Source organism: Mastigoproctus giganteus, chromosome 5, assembly GCF_048544385.1.
Source record: "Mastigoproctus giganteus isolate SK-2022 chromosome 5, ASM4854438v1, whole genome shotgun sequence".
Taxonomy (NCBI): domain Eukaryota; kingdom Metazoa; phylum Arthropoda; class Arachnida; order Uropygi; family Thelyphonidae; genus Mastigoproctus; species Mastigoproctus giganteus.
In genome coordinates this window covers 104505937-104529036 of record NC_143579.1, presented here as the reverse complement: position 1 = coordinate 104529036, position 23100 = coordinate 104505937, and the positions used below count along the sequence as shown (strand labels likewise).

The 23100-nt window shown below is 36.4% G+C and overlaps 1 protein-coding gene across 2 annotated transcripts in view; it reads left to right on the top strand.

The window, feature by feature from the left end:
• Nucleotides 1-23100, top strand: part of LOC150085605 (uncharacterized) — a 400641-nt gene that overhangs the window by 270415 nt on the left and 107126 nt on the right. For both annotated transcript variants that reach the window (XM_090373388.1, XM_090373387.1), the window contains exon 7: nucleotides 11465-11669. In XM_090373388.1, coding sequence (XP_090229514.1) covers nucleotides 11465-11669 — 205 coding nt within the window. The remainder of the gene's footprint in view (nucleotides 1-11464; nucleotides 11670-23100) is intronic.

The following is a 23100-nucleotide window of genomic DNA, read 5'->3' as shown; positions in this document are numbered from 1 at the left end:
CAAGCACGATACTAAGTACTATAGGTTCTATTACCTCTCATGTTTGGGGTTTACATAAAAAAAAAAAAAAAAAAAAAAGTGAGTGTACAAACCATTTTTTTAAAAAATACAGACTGTAAGATATACATTGAAGTGCATAATTATATACATAGACGATTTGAATTAAGAGTATACATTGCTCAAGACTCATATTATAATAGTCGTAGCCCTGGCCACCCCCGCTTAGTATTTTTTTCCTTTATTGTTGATCTTGACAGAACTTGTTGAGGTCAACATCTAAGTCCTGGACTCAAGATAGCATCTGCTGTGGAAGAAACCGGTCTGACAGGTAAAGGTGTCTTTGCAGAGGGCATAACTGGAGAGTTGCCCATAGATGCACCACTGAGACGCTACATGTGCAGTTGTCCCAGAAGGAGGGGGAGCAGATGAGACCGGTCATGAGCTTGACTGTTGTGATGAGCTTCCTTTCATTTATGAGCCTTGGGATGTTAAGTGTGTTGGTCATAACAGTGGTCCCGAGCTGGGGAGGCAGGCTAACCTTGTAGCACACCCACTAAAGAAGCCATTACTCAGTTGAGAACACCGGTTTGGTGGTAGAGGGAGATGCAGATGCCCAAATCTCTGCAACATAGAGAAGTGGAGGATACACTATTGTTGACATGTATCTGACCACGATGGATTTATCTGTTACATGTTGCAGATGTTGCTTGCATATTCATCTCAATCTGGCAGCTTTTGTGAGGACTGTTTCTCTACATGCCGGCCGAAAAGAAGCTTTGGGTCAAATCTGATCCCTAGGCCAATGTGGTTTTGGACAAGTGGAATGGAGGCTCCATTGAGGACTGGATTGATTTTTGTTGGTTGTTGCTTTAACGAGAAGATCATGGTTTCTGACTTCTCGTGATTGATGCGCAGACCAAATTGTTTGAGGTAGGTACTTATTGAGGAGAGAGTGGTCTTTGTCGTTCTCGTGCACTCATTACTACCTCAGTCTTTATTTTCTTAGGTTGGCTTACTCGATACTTTGGACAGTGCTCTGCTTTTGACTTCAGCATTGTTGAACACTCAGCTATAGCAGTGTGACATTCAGTCCCTTTCACTAATCAGAAAATGATTGATGTGAAAACATCTATAGCAGCACCTAAGAATGGAATGTAATGAAAATGCCTATTGCAACAGTACAAACACATTACAATCACACCTCACAATGAACAATACAAATACATCACAATCATACTATTCAACAAAGGCGCCTCCGTAGCCAGGTGGGAAGGAGCAGCAGTGCATAGCACACGCTTCTTGATTAGACCGGGGTTCGAGCCCGTCACCACCAAATACGGATGATGCTGAAAGGTCAGGGAATGACCACCGCATATTCACGGAGCAATATGGCTTTAGTTGCTAATGCTCCTAAAAACCATTCAACAACAACTATTCAACAAATGGCTACAATCAGATGAGTAATTAGGATATTGGCTTGGATTTTGCTAACCTCTTCCAGATGTTGATCTGGTAGAGTAAGTGGCGCACTGAGCATAAAACATTACATAGTTCACAACTTCTGTTTTATCTGTTCGATTTTAAAACAGTTCTGATTTTTGTCAAAGATGTTTTCACATAAAACAACTTTTGTGCATAAAGGGTACACACGCAAGTTTTTTTTTTTGCTGATTCTGTATAAGCTTGCTTTCTTGCATCATATGTCACTGCTAATCTTGTTCATGCCATGTTAAATGCTTCTACGTGTTCATTGATGTTTCTGTCAATGTAATCATTACGTTGATAGTTCAGTACTTGCCACCAATCATTGCTGGATAACTTAGTTGCAGAATTTCAATGCTGATTGCTGTACAAAACATAGAATATTTTGTTGCTTATAAAGGTATTGGTGAAAGATATGTATTTCTAATGAAATGGCTCTTTAAATAAAATTACATCTTAAGGCTTTGAGAATGCATTATAAATAGTATTAATTTTATCACTACACAAAAAGATTAAGATACTAATTGTATCTTAATCTTTTTGTGTAGTGATAAAATTAAGACTGTATATGTACCTGCGAACTTTTAGAAATCCGAAACAAAATTTTTAACCTAATTTTTTTTCATCTGGAAGAAACTAGGAAGCACAAAACGTTTCTTAAAATATGCATTTTAATGAGATTGGAATGTAAATTATAAAATGCCTTAAGAGGACAGGAACAGGGTACATGAGAAATTCTTTCAGACACCAAATGTGTGTTGAAATAACTTTACAATCTATATAAAGTTAAAATGATACCAGTTAAATCCGGTATTCGTTTTACTGAGATGGGACATATTAAAAATACACCAACTTAGTAACATTAAAATAATTTTTTAAGCACGTGTTGTTTTTTTGGGTGGGGACAATATGGTCACTGCTTTGTAATAATTTTAAGTTCTTTTTTTTTTTTTTTCTTTGCTTAACTAGTATTGTAAAATTGTAGTAAAGGAATAGTTTGTAGTATTATGCATGCAAGTTTATGCCTGGTTTTGCATTTATCTCATCAATAAAGCAAACAGTTATTTCTATTAAATCAAGAATAGCCATAAAAAATCTTTCTCAGTTCTTTTTCTCTTGATATCATCAACATAAAAAGGCACAATATAACAACAATAACAAATCTTGAACATGCTGTACCACTACTACTACAAACCTTCAATGTTTCCAGTGTCTCAGCTTGAGAGAAGACCGTCAGCATGTTGTTGATGCCGCAGTATTTTCTGTCGATGATCAGCAGTGAAGAGAGGGTGCTAGTTTTCAGTTCATATCTGCTGTGGAACTTTATACATCTGAGGGTGCAGTGCATTGTCATTTGGGATATTGTTCTTGCATTTCTGATATAATATTGTGATGTCAACTGCATGTTGAGCCCATGCTGTTGCAGTGTATCTAAATGTAACTGGAAACAGCGTCGATTGAGGTGCCGATCTTGTAGTTGAAACAGCATACACAGCTGTTAGGGGCACTTAACGATGGAATGTACCAAAAATGTGAGACGAAAAAAAAATTGTTGATAAATATTTGTATTGTTGCAATCATATTTACTGCAGTACTAACTTCAGGAAGCATGATTGTGACGTCATACTATTCAAAAATTCTAAAAAGTTAGAACTCCAGACACTGTTGTATCCAGTTATCATTGTAAGGCAAGGCATAATGACCAGGTTTTTAAGTTTTTTTTTTTTTTAGACAGACCTAGAAACATTTTACACATTCACTTATATGTATAATTAAAGGGGTAACAAGCCGCATCTGTCCATCCCCCCTGAATCTGCCCTGACTCGAGATATCATACTGGTCACCAAAAAAAAATGCGTCACACGCTCTAATCACACTACTAGTAGTGCGAGAGTGGGAAGTGCCTCTGATGGAAGCTGCGGATGACGTCACTTCCGTGACCGATCAAATTTACTCGGTACAAAGTCAGAAAAATTGTGAGCCCATTGTTAAAATATTCACAGCTCATGACTGACTATAACCCCACGGGTTCACATCAGGTGAGTATGGGCTTGGTAATTCTGTTTCCAGAATTACCAAGATGATACAATGATGATATCCAGCTCAGCTCAGCTGCCAGGGTCCTGAGCTACTGGATATCGTCATTCTTCTCTTTCTTGGTGATTCCCTTCTAGTTCTGACTCTGTTTTCTCTCTCTCTCTCTCTCGGGGAAACTCAGAATTTTTTTTTTTTTTTTTTTTGGCTGGTGCAGCAAAAGCCTCAGGCTTCCTTGCACCATATGACTAATAATAATAATATGCACAGAAACAGATTCTGAAATAATTAGTTACCACCAGCACAGGATCCTTGCAAACTGGATGCATATTTAGGGAAATTAAAGTAAGTCAGGGAAGTGATAGAATGGGTGCTTATCGATGAATTAGTAGGCTCCTTGGTGTGTACTATTTTAGGCTGCTACAGACATGTAGTACCTAATATGATAAAATTCACCAAGAGTAGAAGTAACTGCAAATTATAAATACATGCAACCCATGTATAACACTGTACTTCTACAACACGGTTTCGCCTAACATGGTTAGAGAATTTTGGTAAACCTCGCATGATGGTATTTTTGAGCTTTTGTGTGGGGATTACGTTGGATGTAATTTTTCATTTCCACTCTTTCTGAATCCCTGCTGTTGACTTGCTAGTCAAAAAAAATTGAGAAATCTTTGTATTTGATTTTGTTGGGGAAATCCCTGTGTTATGTACTGTGCTATTGAACTTATGCTTGTTGAACTTGTGGAAAATTCTAGATTTCAAAGTTTTATTACTATTGGATAGCACACCAGGCCATCCAAAAGATTTAAGTCATCCAAACGTTGAAGTTATATTCCTGCCGCCACCATTGTTACTAGGTGCAACTTCGTTCATTCAGCCATTAGATCAAGGCATTATATCCACCTTTAAAAAAACTCATTACATCAGAAAATTGTTACAATGGATTTTGGAAAAAATTCATTCCAAATCTATTGAAGTAATGGAGGCATGGAAACATTTCTCAATTGCAGACTGTATCAGAATCATAGCTTTATCGCTGAAAGAAGTAAAACCGTCAATGTTAAATGCGTGTGGAAAAATGTATGGCTAGAGTTAGTTCATTCAGGAATTATGGTTGAACTGGCAGAAAATGGAATCGGTGCGATAGTACAATTTGCTACATCGGTACGAGGGGGGGTTTTGATGATATGGTGACTACTTGAAGCCCTCGTGAGTAGCACAGTTAATAAATTGCCCTCCTCCCCAACACCAGGTGGAAAAGACCTAAGTTTGAATCCTGTTGATGACGGGAGGAATTTTTATGGGTCTTTTTCACAATGTGGCTAAGTTAGTCAGGCGAGGGTAGCATGGTTTTTTCTCCCAGAAACAAGGATTTTTGATCCAGAAAAACAGAAAATCAACCTCGGGCGTTATGCAATTTACGGACAATATACACAGAATAACATGGTCTTAGTTGCCAATGCTCCTAAAAAAAATAAAAAAAAAAGATATGATTACTGAAGATGTTCAAGAATACTGGTAGAAAAAGAGGCTGGTGAAGCGGATTTGGTGGAAATGGCATCAGGAAAAACCAAATCAATTCAGAGGATGATAGTGCAGATGAAAATTCTAAACTTCCAAATTTTACACTAAAAAGCATACAGGACTACATAAAGTTAGCCAAGCAATTAGAATCTTATTTTTCGAATGCAGATCCTAATACTGAAAGTAGCACAAAGTTCAAAAGGGAGCTTCAAAAATGCTTGGTTCCATACAATGAAATTCCCAAAGATTTATCAAACAAAAACAAACAAACCCAGATTACTGTTTTTTTTAAAAAGAGCAGAAGATATACGAAATCTAGAATGGTGTATTTTTGTTAGTTTTGTTAACATTTTGTTAATGAAATAGTGTATTTTTGTTAGCTTTTGGAATGTTACCCCCCCCCCCCCATTTTGTATTTTTTCTTAGTCGTTCACAGTTTTGCACAACATGACATTTTATAGGAACCTAATTACCATGTTATACGAGGGTTACCCGTGGTGTAGTTTTTTGTTTCATTTAATTGAAAGAGTTCTAGCATGCCGAAAGGGGTGACAACCCTTTCGCCATGCTAGAAATGAAAACAACAATACGAAAGTGGTGATAGGAGCTGTCTTTTGCTTAGAAATAGGTTAATTCTGTGGCTACTGTGGCAGTATGCTAAAATCTGTTGTGTAGATTTGGTTGTAAAATATAGCAGTGTATTTATTTGTTTTCTAAAAACTTTTAGAAATCTGAAAAGGGTTTGTAACTGGAGTACTGACTACATAATTTTTTTATTTATTAATTAGAACTTCATTTTGTGTGGGTTGCTGTTGGAATCAAGTGTTATTTATTTACCCATTTTTCATGGTGATGTCAAGTAAGTATAATAAAGAAAAGAACTGGACAGAAATGCTGTGGATGGACTTTATTTTGCTGCACCATGAACATAACTTTGAAGTGAATATGATTGACAGAAAGGCGTTCATTTGTTTCTTGCATGACTGTGATCTTTTTCCTGGCTTTGTTATGGATCATAAAATTGTGACATAATTCAAAAATGATGGATTCAAGACATTTTGTAAGATGTGTAAAAAGATTATTGATTTGAACAGTATTGGTAAACAAACAAATTTTTTATGCCAAAGGAGAGTTCATATTAAGACCTGAAAGCATATATAATCAGCCATAACAACAACATTCCTTAATGAAAGCATATCTGGTAAAGCTTACTGTTCCAAGACTACCCCCCCCCTCCCAAAGATAAAAGGAAAGTCAGAAGAAGCAAAATTAAAAAAACTGAAAATAGATTTACACAAGGTGATGCTGGTTTATTCATAGTAAAAGTGGTAACTAAAACTGGAATTATTATGTAAATGGGACTATATGTAAACTTTAAGCAAAATTCATCTTACTTTTCCACTGGTCATAAAAGGGAAAAACACCACTAAACCTAATCACTCAACTAAGGGCATTTCGTCTGAAATTAAGCATGGACTGTAACATGTACCCTCGACTCACTCAGACTTTCATCATATGTTGACTTTAGACAAAGCTAACCATGACAGGTCTCAGGGCAAAAAAGAATGCTTAAAGACAGGCATAAGTAACATCCCCGTATATCTCATTACGCATTCCATAGGTGAACAATTGACAGTGAAAATGTTGATTCAGAAGGAAATTGAAAATATATTACACCTAATTAAGTTAGATGCCTTGGCTCGGGCAATATATTAATTGAAGCAGCAGTCACTCCATACAAAACTAGATACATCTAAAGAAGTAGTTTCAAAATGGGATCTTATAAATTTTAAAGAAGAGATATTACAAAATGAGCTGAGAACATGAGGATTCACCAGAGTCAAAAAGGCCTTTTTATTAGAGAGGAGGAAACTTCTTACCAACTCAGAACTGATATAGCTGTTTTTGTAAGTAGCCAATTTGATATTGACTTTTAATCCCCGATGCTCATCTGATAAATGCCACATGGGATCAGATATGAATTACAGGCAATACATCTGGGGAAATGCCATGTTGTAATTTGGCCCTTTTTACCTGTCATATATATTTTTCTGAAAATTTTTCTCCTTATTTCAAGAGTTTATTTCTTGAGGGATAAAGAGCCAGAAATTAAGGGAAGGGAATATAATGGAAGACAAGTAAACAAAAAAAAAAAAAAAAAAAAACCGTACAGTTCAAGAAATATTTCAAACAACCTAAAATGGAATAAATTATATGTCATGATTAATAAAATATTATTTTCACTATTAAAAAAAACTAAAATTTAATTTAAAAAATGGCACTGGGTTTGTTTCATTTAGGGGGTTGTGAAGTATGGAAAATTATTCCACTGCAAATACAATAATCAAGGCAAGTTGATTAAACTGTCATCTCAAATATACATAGCTAACCCACCAAAGTGTTTTCAATGCCAGAAGTATGGACATTTGCAGACATTTTCTCGTGGAACATTGAGCCGTGCTACATACTTCTTGAAAGAATGTGATAGGGAAGAATGTATAGCTGTTCATTCTGTATGCCTAAATTGTAAAGGTGACCATCTGGTTTCTCCTCTGCATGTGAAATCTGAAAAAAAGAAAAGCTGGTACAGAAATACAAAAGAGAACAATAATGTCAGTTTTCAAGAAGCTAAGAAAATGAGACGACTAACAGACTATTCTCATATTACATGCAAACCTGTTTTCCTGGAATTCTATCAATCCCACTACTGAAAAATAAATAAAACTTTCTCCTCATGTTTATGGTCTCTTGAGTGCAGAGTTACCTCAAGGATAGGAAATTAATACCCTCTCAGTATTACCAGCTAAATTTGTTTCCCTCCCAAAATCAAAAGGAGAAACATACAGCACCAGAACTTAATACCCAGAATCAGATGGAAAGCAAAAAGAAGATTGAAACAGATCACCTTAGAAATTTTAATCAATGAAGAAGACATAAAGAATGAAAACTGAGAATCTGGATTCTCAGTTTTTGTTTGTAGGAGACATATGTCAAGCCAGTGACATTCCCACAGTACAGTACTACACAATCCATGGGAAAGATGGGGTACAAAATGGCACAACACATGGAAGAGTCACTGTCTTGATAAACCCAAATATTCCACCTATATAGTCTCTTGGTGGAGGATACTTCCTGTCTGTAGAACTGTGGGAATCTTCATCACACTCTGCATAATCCATTTTACACCATATATAAATGTGCAGTACGAAGATCTTGAAGAACTCACCACACTGCCTCTGCCTGTCTGTTTGTTCAAAGGCCTGCATGGGCATAACTCATTATGGGGAACTCTACTACAAACAAAAGGGGACTGGTCATCAAAAAAAATTCTAGACCAGAACAGCCACACTATATTAAACAATAGATCACATAACATATGTTCATTCTCTAAGCAACACCAACACAACCATTGATCTTTCAGTATGCTCTCCAGCACTATTCCCTTTTTTATTTGGGAAGTACTGAAAGAACAATTAAATTTATCAATTCTTCTGCAGCCAGGTGTGCTGGAGCAGCAGTGCATAGCACACACACTTCTTGATTAGACCGGGGTTCAAGCCCGTGACCACCAAATACAGAGGATGTGGTACGTCAGGGAATTGACCATTGTATATCCCCAGCCCGGATAAAGGGTGAGGGTTGGCATCAGGAAGGGCATCCGGCTGTAAAATTTCATGCCAAAACAGTAAAAACGCTGACCTCATATATATAATGGGGAAAAGGCGAGGACAAAAAAAAAAAAAAAAAAAATTCTGTGGTCACCTCATTGATTAAAGTGTCCCTCTGTCATCCAGTGAAAACACCTACATGGAAGTTTGAAGAAGTGAATGGGGAAAACTATAGAATCATAGCAATTTTTCTTCCACAAATTATTCATCAAAACCTAATTGAAATAGTCATGGCATGCAGCAAAATCCCTAAAACAACCAGTTGTTTCCCACTATGACAATTCAAACCAACAGCGCTCAAGGAATCTGGAGAAAAATCTGAAACAGGCACATATTGCAGTTGCTTATGCACTAATGCACAGTAAATAAATTTGAAGAATTTGAATTATTAAAAGTCACCAAATGCAGATGTAGGAATGTGGATTTATATTTATTTATTTCTATTATGTTGGTGATTCCGGCTCCAAAATGAATCTGCTGTGTTATTGTTGAAATACCATCTGTAGAAAGGATGGGGTGGGGGGAATAAAGCTCTTAGTTGAGAAGATCATAGATTCTGAAAGAACATGTCCAATTCACTTGGATAGCCAGTATAATATCAAGTCAGCCTGGTGTGACATATGAACACCAAGAAAACAAAAATGAGAGATGATATATGACTGCAGAGGATGCGGAAAGGTCAGAGAATGACCACCGTATATCCCGGGAGCAATATGGCCTTAGTTGCTAATGCTCCTAAAAACCAAATAACAACATAATAATAACTTTCAAGTGGAAATTGAAGACAGTGAATTCCAATTCTTTGATAACTTGATCTCAGAAACAAATTCAGATAATTGAAACTGATGGACTGGGTGGGAGGTTAGACTTCACATTCCCATTATTCAGGGCGCTTAATAGCCTTAGATTATGATGCGCCATAAAACTCCTAATAAACAACCCATTATTCAGTCATTATTAAAAAACTGATGTCAACCAATGATTTGTATCTCGTTAATACAAAGTTCAAGAGACTTAAATTTTCATGTTTTGTAATAACGAGGTTCTCCAAAAGTGTCAAAATTTTACCTTTTTTTTTTTTTTTTTTTTTGGTACATACTGTATATTTAAGAATAATAATAAATAATAATAATATCAAAAATAATATAAATTAATAAAATGAATAATAAAAATTAAATAAAATAACAACAAAAGCATTGTCTAACAATACAGTAATAGGAGAATAACATATTTTTTTAAAAATTTTGATTTTATTTGTAAGATAAATTAAGAAAAAAGTGATTAACGGAAACAGAAATATTGTACAGTATATATTTTGATATATATATAATATTTTAGTATCACAGTAAAAAGAATTTCAATCTTAATATAAAAGAAGACATACAAACCATTAACTTTGTAATTAATTAATCTAATTTAAAGAAAGAAACCAATGTTTGCTCAGCTTTTGTCCTATATGCATTTTTAATTACAGCACAGACATTATCAAATGCAATAGTTGTTTCTTTATCAACATTACTGCAGGTCATCAGATTCTCTATTATGTTCAATGCATTTTGGGCATCTTTTTTAGATGGCAGTGTGTGTGCACTGCTTCACTTTCGCTGTCACTGGTAACAAAAACATCATCGTCTTATTTGGGGCCAAGCAGCTCTTCTGGTGTTGGCGTTGCAGTGGTAGCATCTTCATCATCCACCTTCACAAACCTCTTCAAATTCACCAACAAAATCCATATGCTCCTTCAAATTCCTTCATTCCTCAATGTTGCTATCACATTCGTCTGCTGGACCATGTTTTTCAATGATATTCTCTCCAGTTGATTATTACACTTGATGCAATACTGTCCCAAGCAATAACAAGATTACAGATAGCATCCAAGACATTCCAATTGGGCTGCAAATTGTTCCCTCCTTCTATGTTGCGGATCAAGTACCTTATCAGGCGGGCCCTGTATGCTCTCTTGAGGTTATAAATAATGCCTTGATCCAGTGGTTGCATTAAACTGGTGGGATGGGGGGGGGTAAAAATAGCAGCCATATATTTGCAACTTAAGTGTCTCGGCAGAATGTGCTGTGTGCTGTACAACGATCTAGAATCATCAAAATGTTCCTTTTTTCTGAAGCCATTCTTCTGTCCACTTTTGATAGCCAAGACTGAAAAATTTTGACCATATTCCTAGCATTTCTGTTGGCCTCATAATCACAGGGAAGTTGGTTAACTACTTTAAAACATCTTGGCTTGGAAAACTTACCAATCACAAGTGGACGTAGTTTTGTAGTCATCTGAATTGCAGAATAGCAGAACAGTGAGTCTTTGTTTACTTAATTTACACCATAACAAGACATCTCCTCAAACAAGAAATGTTTTGTTTGACAGCAAATTATAAAATAAGCCTGTCTTGTCAAGATTAAAAATATCCTTTGCCTCATATTTTTCAAGGATGGACCATACAGACACAACCAGTCTGTAGCCTTTTCTTTATCGACTAATCCAGACTCATCACAAACATTTCACAAAAAACCAAGTTATTCCTGCCTTTAAATCTTTGGAGCCAGCCACTGCTATATGTTCTGAAGGTTCTTTAAACTTCTGCTTGTGCACAACAAAATTTCTACCTACCATAGAAAACTCCAGACATTATAGGTTAAAAAATGAAATAGTTTTTCTTATTTGATGATCTGATATCGTTAACAAATTCAGTATCAAACCTTTTTTAATCCTACCTTGTGTATATTTATATTCAATTGCAGTTCATCAAAGGAGGCATACTGGAGAAAAGCCATACTCATGCAACCAGTGCAATTCCAGGTTTTCAACCAAGGGAAATTTAAAACGTCACATGAAGACACATAGTGGAGAAAAGCCATGGCAGTGTAATCAGTGTGGAGGTCGTTTTACAGAGAAGAAAAGTTTAAAGGTGCACATGAGGCGACATACTGGAGAAAGACCATATCAGTTTGTATTGTGTGATGAATAACATATTTTAGACTAAGCATTTCAGAAATAACATGGTTCGATTTTTCGTCAGTACAGAACAGATTTATACTTTTATTATAAAAGTATCAATCTATTCTCTTTACCAAATTATAGAGCTCTTTATAAAGTGATAAGTCCCTGCCTTATGTCACCTATTGACACTGACATTATCCCTGAAGTCAGTTTACTTTTCAAAATTTTTTTGTTCTTTGTTTTGTCACCATTACCAGGGTAAAAACTCCTCCCATCCTCCATTACATATGCTCTCTGGATCTTTTTCACAATTGTAACCTCATGGAATATTATATTCCAAGATACAACAGTCTGACTCATAACAGTTTTTTCAGAGAATGCCTCAATGACATAAGTGAAGGACTTCATGTAATTTCTCTTTTACTTTTCTTAGCATTTGAACATAATATGAAATGTTATGCCACATTTATATTTGTTAGATAACTAAGTATTATGCATACCTTTCAAGAAATCCGAAATCAAGATTTCTTGATTTCAGATTTCTCAAAAGACAACTCTCTAGTTTTTCAGAAAGGAGGTTACTTTTCTTCTGGGTTTTAGTCAGATTTATGATTTATGTTTCTCTTTCATCTATGAATCTACCAATATATCAATATGGCTATCATAGCAGTATATGTTGAGAATGTGATCTGCTATGTATTTTAGGTTTTGTCAATATCAGGTAATAGTGGTAGTCTCACTATTGGTCAAAGCACTGTCCAGCCACAGCTAGATCATGATCCAATCCAAATATTCGTAGTAGAGATTTTCAATAGTAATCACATACAACTATTAGTTGACATTCACACTGCTGGTCACAATTCACATGTCCACAGTCTTTCTTTGAAAGGATACTTGAATGGGCTTGGGACCTGCGTGTTGTGCCGAAAACAATCACTATGTTGTTGTTGTTCAATCAGAGAACAGTCCAGTCTCTCAGATTTTCAGTGTCATTTGTATCATGATGAAGAGACAAAATTTAATTTTCATTCAAAATGGATGAAAAAAAAATGAATGATTTTTCGGGCAGAAGATAATCAGATGCAGGATATAAAAATAAAGTGTGGAAAGAAAAAGGAGAAAAATTACAAGGTAAGCATTATTTATTTATTATTTAAATAGATTAATTGGCATTCCATTGTCATTTTTAGTTTTCATTTTCATTGTAAGAGGCACACAGCAAAGTAAGAAAGGTAATGAGCAAAGGTAATATAATACACAGCATAATACTTATAACTATGGCCTCAAATTTTAATAATTTGGCAAGACACTGGCCCCAGGTTCAGAAATGAAAAAAGTAGTAAATTTTTCTCTTACATTAAATGCTTCTTGTTGAGCATTACCACCTTGGTTTGACAGAGCATTTAATATACTTTCTTTTAATATATTTCTGAAGTATATAAGAAATCATTGAGTAAAAATCCCAAAGCCATTTTCAACAACTCACCTAGCACGGCAGTGACAATAATTACAGTAGACTCTCATTAATACAAAGGTCAAGGACCTGAATTTTCATAATCTGTAATAGCAAGGTTTGTAGTATCAAGGTCCACCAAAATTGTCAAGCTATAGCTTTTTTTGTGCATATATAACTAACAATAATAAAGAAATAATAATAAATAAAATAATAAAATAAAATAGTAGTATCAAGTCTTGTCTAAAACTAATAAGAATAATACATATTTTGCTTAGATTTTCTTTTATTTATAAGATAAACTAGAGAAAAGAAACAATATAATTTAAACAAAAATATAGTGCATATGTAACTAGTATCACAAAGTAGTAAAACAAGAATTACATTCTGAACATTAAAACAATTAACATACAGTAAACATACAAATCAATTAACTTGTTAATCTAATTTAAAGAACAACTCCAATTATGTTTGCACAGCTTTGTTAACTACAGTACAAACATTATCAAATGCAATTATTGTTTCTTTATTATTGTTACTACGGGCCAACATATTTTGGGTATTTTTTTTAGAAGGTGGAGTGTTCTTTTTCACTTTTGGTAAAAAAAACTTTGTTTTGATTGGTACTTAGCAGCTCTTCTACTGATGGCATTGCTGTGGTAGCAACATCATCCACTTTAACAAATTGCTCAAATTTTCCAACAAAATCTGCATGCTCTTCAAAGTCACCATTTCTCAGCATTGCTGTCACATTTGTTTTCAAGACTGTGTTTTTTAAATGTTATTCTCTTTAAAGACATCAAAGACAGATATTGTTGGGATATCAGAGACATGGTGTCACACAGATATAGGGAATGCAGAATTGGAATTTGGGGAGTATAATATGTACAGAAAGTTTAGACAAGATAGTACGGGAGGAGGGGTTGTGCTGTTAGGTTAAAAACACATAAAAATCTAAGGAAATTCATCCAGTTGACATGGGTGGACAGTGCAAGGGTGAGCTAGTTTGGTGTGACATAAGCACTGGGAAAGCAAAAATTAGAGTAGGAGTGTGTTATAGGCCTGATGACTCTGATGAGTACAAGGAACAACTCTACAGAGAAGTAGAGTATGGGTAGTAAATCAGGATGTTTTATAATGGCAGATTTTAACTTTCCAGATATTGAGAACTTGTGGGTTGGTCACTCGAACACTAGCAAAACTTTTGTGGATTTACTGGATGACTGTTTTCTATAGCAGCATGTGCCAGAGGAAATCAGAGGGAGCAATACTCTTAATCTGATTATCAGCAGTGATTCTTCTTATGTTAAGAATCTGCAAATAAAGTGACAGTGATCACCATGTACCGATTTGGGATTTCTCAAAGGTGTAACTACCATCAGGGGTAAAGGAAAGGGTTTTTGCTTTTGTAAAGGTGATTACAGTGGTCTCTGAGACCACTGTAATCACCTTTACAAATTACTATTAACTAATTTGTAAATAGTATAAAAGTATATAGTAATAGTATGAAAAGCCTATGAAATAGTATGAAAAGCCTAGTAGCTTCCAAAGTATTTTGGAAGCTACTAGACTCTTCATACCAACTAAGAAATCCTTAGTGGATGTCAGATGAACTAATAAGACTCGTGGCAGAAAAGAAAAATTCATGTGACACATAAATTATCAGGAGACACAGATGCTTATGGTAGATATAAGATAGTCTGTAATCAAGTCACAAAAGACTTTAGGCAAGCAAAGGCAGATTACAAGAAATCTTTGGCAAAGGATGCAAAGAAAAACAGTAAAGACTTCTTTACTTATGTACACTTCAGAAGGACAGGGATGAATCAGATTGGTCCACTTGACATCAACGGTTCTGTTGTTGATGAACCTGCTGAGGTAGCTGACAAACTGAATGAGTAGTTTCAGCCCCCAGTCTGCCCTGCTGATCCGCCTTATCATAGCAGTGTACCTTTGAATTTTGTTGGCTAGAGATACCTTAGGTGGTGGTGGAAGGTAAGCCCCGAGTCTAAGAAGATACCTATTTGCATCTACATTCATGAATGAGGAGTTATTCAGGGAAGTAAATGCCAGAAGTTTATCAAACTCTGCAGGGAGCTAAATGATTTTGTAATAACTGAGAGCAAAGTGGAGGAGAAATGTTGAAATTGAACATAAGAAAGGCACTTGGGGTGGATGGGATCTATTCAGTTATATTAAAGGAAGCAGAAAATGAAGTATGCAAACTCTTAGCCATAATTATGAAAGCCTCCTTGGACTCAGGGGAGGTCCCCATGGATTGGAAATGTGCAAAGGTGTCCTCAATTCACAAAGGGGGATCAAAGTGTGACACAAGTAATTACAGATCTATTAGTTTAACTTCTGTTCCAGGGAAAATAATGGAGTCACCGGTTAAAGAAGCAATGCAGGATCGTCTAGACAAGACTGCAGTTACAGTTCACAGCATGTTTTTGTTAAGTGGAAGTCTTGTCTGGCCAATTTGATTGGATATTATGATGTGGTCACAAAGGAATTGGATGCAAAAATAATATTGATATCATATACTTAGATTTCAGGAAATCTTTTGATTCTGTTGCACATAGAAGACTACTGTACAAGTTGGAGCAGTATGGCATTAACGGCAAGTTGCTGCAATGGATAAAAGGATGGGTGAGTGGGAGAAGACAGAGAGTGGTAATCAATGGACACTGCCCTTCTTGGACTAATGTTATTAGTGAAGTCCTCTAAGGTTTGGCATTGTGGCAATTGTTTTTTTTTATTTTTCAATTATATAGATGAAGTTATAACAGGCTTAATGTCGAAGTTTGCAGACGATACGAAGGTTGGCAGGTTTGTTAATGATAGTACGCTATTACAACGGAATCTAAACAAGTTGTGGAAATGGGCTGAGAGGTGGCAACTGAAGTTGAACATTGACAAATGCAAAGTACTGCATATGAATAGCAGTAACCCCAGAGTAACGTACCAACTGTGCGATACTACACTCAGGGTAGTGGAGAATAAAAAAGATCTGGGGCTAATTGTGGCATCAGATATAAAGTTTTCAGAACAGTGGAGACAGGCTGCCAGAGCAGGTCAAGGGATTTTGTAAATGATAAACAAGAATTTTGCTAGCAGGGATAAGGTGATTATCCTTGTATAAGGCAGTGGTCAGGCCACACCTTGAGTACTGTGTACAGGTCTGGAGGCTTCATTTTAAGAAGGATGTAGAGCTACAGGAATTAGTACGTAGAAGGGCAATGAGATGGTGAGAGTAACAAAGGCTTAAATTCTGCAAGTTGCAGCTTCTGGAGACCACGCATCTGCGAGGTGATCTGATTGAAGTGTATAAGGCCTTGAATGCTGATGGGATTCTTCCTCTTGTTCAGATTATGCACCTGAGGGGGGCATAAATTCAAATCTGTCATTGTGGAAGTTGATAACAAATTGAGGAAAGACAGTTGTAGAATATATTTTCAGAAATTTGCCTTTAGCCAGCACGTGGTTGATTGCTGAAACAGACTGCTATCAGTCATTGTGGAAGTTGATAACAAATAAATTCAAGGAAGAACTAGACAGACTTTTGGAATGAATGGATGAGTGAAATGGGAAGTTTTCTCTCTCTCTCTCTCTTTTTTTTTTTTTTTTTGGCTGATGTATATGATTCCCTCCTTGCATTATATGCTTCTACTAATGCTAAAGCCACTCTTTCTGAAACAGTTGACTATATGTGCTTGATTCAATACTGTGTTAAGCAATAACAGTATTTTAGATTGCATCCAAGACATTCTATGTTGGCTGCAAATTGTTCTCTTTTGTGTTGCAGATAAAGTGCCTTATCAGGCAGGCTCTATGTTCTCTTGAGATTACAGGTATAAATACTGCTCTAGATCCAGTGACTGCATAAAACTACTGGTATTGCGAGTAAAAACAACAGTCATATACAAGGCATGTCTGAAAATTTTTACAACTACATTCATAAAAATTCAAAATCACAAGGGAAAAAACCATTTAATCTCCAAAGAACATCCCTCGTTACTCGATGCACCTCTTTGCCAGCCATCCAGCTTTTGGATGGCTCTGTGGAACTGATCTTGTGAACCCTATTTGACTCACTCGACACATGGTTTGGATCTCTGAAATGCTGTCAAAATGCTGCTCCTTCAGGTGGAATTTCACTATGAGTAACAGAAAATAATCAGCAGCTGCCAAATCTGGCCAATAGGAGAAATGGTGAGGCACTGTGTAACAACATTCTCTGTGAGAAATTGCTTGATATGATGGTTGTGTGAAGATGCATTGTCGTGACGCAAGAACCATTTACCTGACTTGGCCACATCTGGCCTAATGTGCCGAACTCTTTTCCACAGTCTCTTTCCAGTGCAAAAATGTTCATGCACAACTCCTTGCCAATCAAAAAAAAACACTAACATTTTGGTTTGGGACTTTTGGAACTTGAGTTTCTTTGGCCTCAGCAAATTTTCTCCAACTGATGCAGTTGATTGTCTTTTTGTTTGAGGTTTATATGCAAAGCACTAGGATTCATCACCAGTTATGAGATTTAAAGCCCACCGGGCTAGTCAGTTGGGTAAAGTGCCTGCCTGGCAACCCAAAGGTCGCGGGTTTGAATCCCGCCTCGAGCTTGGATCAAAGTACGGCAAAAACCTTGGGAGGTGCATTATGGCCACAGAAGCCAATGCGCCAACAACTACCAAAAAAAAAAAAAAAAAAAAAAAAGAGATTTAAAAAAAAGTAGTCTAGATTACTATCTGCCAACTCAGTCAAATCTTGACATGCAGCAACTCATTCCTCCTTCTATTGCACCATCAATGCATGCAGTACAAAGTGTGAGCACAGTTTCCTTTTTTTCAGATCTTCAACAACAATTGAGTTCAAGGTATCCGTGCTGATGTGAAGCTGGTCTGCCATCATTCAGAGGAACAGGCAGTGATCCTTCATTAACTACCGAATTTTTTTTGATGGTTGAATCTGTACGAGACTGGGATGGGCGATCACTCCACACATTGCCTTGAACATCTTCCCCCCCTCCCATTCATGGAACTCCCCAAACCAGCAAAAATGTTGCATCATGATAGTGCTTCAGGTCCATATACTGCACTCACCATTGTAACTGTTTTTAGTTGCATGTTTTTCAGCTTTAAAACAAAATTTTATAACTACTCTTTGCATTATAATCATGTCATCAATCCATGATGACATGATTATACTGCACCAAATTAAATATGCCTTTCCAGTAGAACACTTTTGTGCACACTGATGAAACTTGGCACAGACCAGTTCAGCCTTTACAGTGAATAGTAGTAGTAGTGGCATGTGATGCAAGAAAGCAAGTGTATGAGCTTATGCAGCATCAGCCAAAAAAATAAATCACACCATTCCCTCCAAATGCCTGTCCAGTTCCTCCTTAAATTAATTTAAGCTATCAACATCCACAATGACAGATGGAAGTTTGTTCCAGCAATTAACCACCTGCTGGCTAAAGGCAAATTTCCACAAATCTATTCTACATCTGTCTTTTTTTAATTTGAATTTATGTCCCCTTAGGTTCGTAATCTGAACAAGTGGAAGGATCCCATCAGAATTCAGCGTGCTCAATCCATTCAAGGCCTTTATACACCTTGAAGAGATCACTGCACAGGTGCCTAGTCTCCAGCCACTACAATTTGCAGAATTTAAGCTTCTCTTGGTAAGAGGATCCCTTCATTCTCCTCACCAATCTTGTTGCCCTTCTCTGTATACGTTCAAGCAAATCTACATCCTTCCTAAAATGAGGCCCCCAGACCTGTACGCAGTACTCAAGGCGTGGCCTGACCATTGCCTTATACAGAGGGACAATCACCTCCTTTTCCCTGCTAGCAAAATTCCTATAAATCATTGACAAAACCCCGTGACCTGCCCTGGCAGCCTGTCTGCATTGCTCAGAAAACTTCATATCTGACTGCACAATTACTCCCAGGTCTTTTTCATTTTCTACCACCTTAAGTGTAGTACCACACAGTTGGTACGTTTCTCTGGGGTTACTTCTACAAATATGCAGTACTTTGCATTTGTCAAGGTTAAACTTCAGTTGCCACTTCTTAGCCCATCTGCCCAAATTATCTAGATCCTGTTGCAGTAGCACACTGCCATTACTGTCATTAACAACCCTGCCAACCTTTGTATCATCTGCAAACTTCGACACTAAGCCTGATATACCTTCATCAATATCATTAATAAATATACAAAACAACAGTGGACCTAACATCGAACCCTGTGGGACTCCACTAATAACATTAATCCATGAAGAGCAGCACCCATTAATTACCACCCTCTGTCTTCTCCCACTCAACCGTCCTTTTATCCATTGTAGCAACTTACCAGTCTGCTCCAATTTGTACAATAGTCTTCCATGCGCAACAGTGTCAAAAGCTTTCCTGAAATCCAAATATATGATATCAAAAATATTTTTTGCATCCAGTTCCTTTGTAACCACATCATAATATCCTATCAAATTTGTCAGACAAGACTTTCCCTTAACAAACCCATGCTGTATCTGAATTATTGCTGCAGTCTTGTCTAGATGATCCTTCAGTGCATCTTTAATCAGTGACTCCATTATTTTACCCGGAACAGAAGTTAAACTAACTGGTCTGTAATTACTTGTCACCCTTCGATCCCCCTTTGTGAATTGGGGATACATTTGCACATCTCCAGTCCGTGGGGACCTCCCCCGAGTCCAAGGATGCTCTCATAATTATGGCTAATGGTTTGCTTAGTTGCTTTGCCACCTCCTTTAATAAAACTGGATAGATCCCATCCACTCCAGGTGCCTTTCTTATGTTTAACTTCAACAATTTCTCCTCCACTTTGCTCTCAGTTATTACAAAATCATTAAGCACCTTGCTACAATTTGATAACCTTCTGCCATTTTCAAACCTTAATAACTCCTCATGTGTGAATGTAGATGCAAAATACTCATTCAGTTTGTTTGCTATCTGAGCAGGATCATCAACAGTCGAACCATTGATATCAATTGGACCAATCAGATACATCCCCGTCCTTTTAGAATTTATATAAGTAAAGAAATCCTTGCTGTTTTTCTTAGCATCTTTTGCTAAAGATTTCTCGTAATCTGCCTTCGCTTGCCTAACCTCCTTTGTGACCTGATTACAGACTAGCTTATATCTGCCATAGGCTTCTAAGTCGCTTGATAATTTAGAAGCATTTTTCTTCTCTGTCACGAGTCTCATTAGTTCATTTGATAACTGTTTAGGCCTAAACCTTGAACAATATTTCTTAATAGGTATAAAACTTTTAGTAGCATCCACAATTAATTCCTTGAATGCTTCCCACTTAGAATTTACTGTTGGTAACACTGTCAGTTGATCCCACTGTACAGAATTTAAAAACTGTCTGAGACCACTGTACTCACCTTTACGGAAGCAAAAAGCCTTTCCTTTACCCCTGATGGTAATTATATCTTTAAGTAAATCCCACATCAGTACACTATGATCACTGCCACGTAGTGGTTCCTTTATCTACAAATTCTTAATACACGAATAGTTTCAACAGTGGCCAGTGTATGGCACTAGTAGTATTGTTTAAAAAAAATCAGTCCTATAATTTTCAGACAAACCTTATATACTTGTATACTAATGCTAGGAGTATAGTAAACACGATGAATGTAAGTAAGTTAAGTTGTCAAATGTGGACATTCTAGAGAAATTTTGAAACACAGTGCCATTCAGACATAAGGGACAAAAAATTTCAAAGATCAAAATTCCCCCCCCCCCCTCTCCATACCTTATCTATGGCAGTGCAAACAAATGATGTGGTTGGTCATTGCAAAGTTGTGAAATAAGTACTGGAAAAACTAAAATGAGAGCAGGAGGAGTCTACTATAGTACAAATGACTGATCAGCATAATGTATAACTACACAGACAAGTAGAGTGGGCTGGTCAATCAAAATGTCATAAAATGGAGGAATTCGCTTTCCAGATATTGACTGGAACTTGTGGGTTTGTCACTCAAACAGGACAGAAATTTTCTGGATTTATTGGAGTACTGTTTTCTACAGATCTGATATCAGCAGTGACTCTGTGCATTAAGAATATCCATATGAAAGAACCAGCAGGTGGCAATGATAATAATATATTGATGTGGGATCTACTTAAGCATGGAAATACTGAGCGTAAAGGGAGGGGATTTTGCTTTTGTAAAGGTGACCACAGTGATCATAAACACCTTTTAAATTTGTTTCAGTGAACCAACAGATTATGATGTTATCATTCAGAGGAACAGGCGAATTCTAAATGGGAAGCATGCAAGGAAGTAATCATAGAAACTACTAAGATTTTATACCAACTAAGAGATGCTGTTCAAGGTTTAGGCCTAAATATATGCTGAAGGCTCAAAAATGCAAAGTAAAGTTGGAGTAGCTACAATCTGTCCAGGATAACATTTCCTAGTAGTTCCCATTGGAATGCAATGAGTACACTGCATTCCAGTGGGAGCAGAATTGTATGTCATATTTTTTGCCTTGAAGAACATTAACAAACTTTCACTTCAATAAACCATTATATACATAGACAAAATTATAATTCACCTCTTCAAAATTAATTAATCAGCTAATCAAATTGTGCTGAGTCCATGGTTCATATAGGAATCCCAAGAAATGATTAAAATACCAAAAATATGGTCTACTTTATCATTGCTATCTTTAACTGATTATAAATTCTTTATTAAACTGACATGTAAAAAAACAATGGTCATTACTTTGAGAAGCACCAACTTCTAATAAACTTTTTTAAATAAACAATCAGAGAAGATTGTCAAACCCAACTAATAGTTTATCATTTAATAATAGGCTGCCCAATTTATCAAAGAGATTGAAAGTCAACTTTTATCTGTCTTCAATATCTTCATGGCTCTGTAACATTTCAGCGTACTGGGGGGACAGACAGAACTATAAACATTCTTTAAAACAATCATTTAGTATTTTATTTAATGCTTTTTAGTTCCATGAGGAACAAATGTACTTTATAAAGCCTGATATTGGAGTATTATGGCATAGTTGCCAATGCACCAAAAACCAACAATAATAATAATGTACATTTGTGCTTCCAATAAGGTGTGGTTCTTTTAAAGGGGGGGCAGGTGATGTGCTGAACATTGTTAGCAGATGAGTTACACGTATTATTTTTTTTTATTACCAGTAGTAGTAATGATACAGGAAAGCAAGCTTATACAGCATTAGCAAAAAAAAAAAAGCAAGCCAAACCTATTTCACCTGACCATCCCATCTACCAGTTTGTCTAGTTATTCCTTGAATTTATTCAAGCTACCTCCACAACCACAAATGGATGTTTCTTCCAAAATTCAACAATCCTCTGTCTGAAGGTAAATTTCTGCACATCTGACATGAAACCATCCTTCCTCAGTTTGAATTTGTGCCCCCTCATATGTGTAGTCTAAGCAAGAGGAAGGATTCCATCAGCATTGAGCTTACTCAATCCATTTAAAGCCTTAAACACCTTAATCAAATCATCTTGCTCAGTCAAGGCTCCAGATGCCGCAGTTTACAAAACCAAAGATTTTCCTGGTAAAGCACCATTTTGCTCCCCTTGCCCATCTTTTTGCTTTTCTTTGCACCCATTAAAACTAATCCACATCCTTCCTAAAATGAGGCTTCCAGACCTGTATACAGTATAGATAGGGATAATGACCTGCCTGTTCCTAGCAGAATTGCTGTATATAATTGCCAAAATCCATGAGCTGTCCTGGCAGCCTCTCTCTCTCTCTTCACTGCTCAGAGAATTTCATGTCACACTGCACAATTATCCCCAGGTCTTTTTCATTGTCCACTGCCCTGCATGTAGAACTATACAGCTGGTGCATTAATTTGTGATTGCTGGAATTACCTTGCATTTGTCAATATTAAAATTCAATTGCTACTTCTCAGCCCATCTTCCTAATTTGTCTAGATCTTGTTTTTGCCTTGGTGC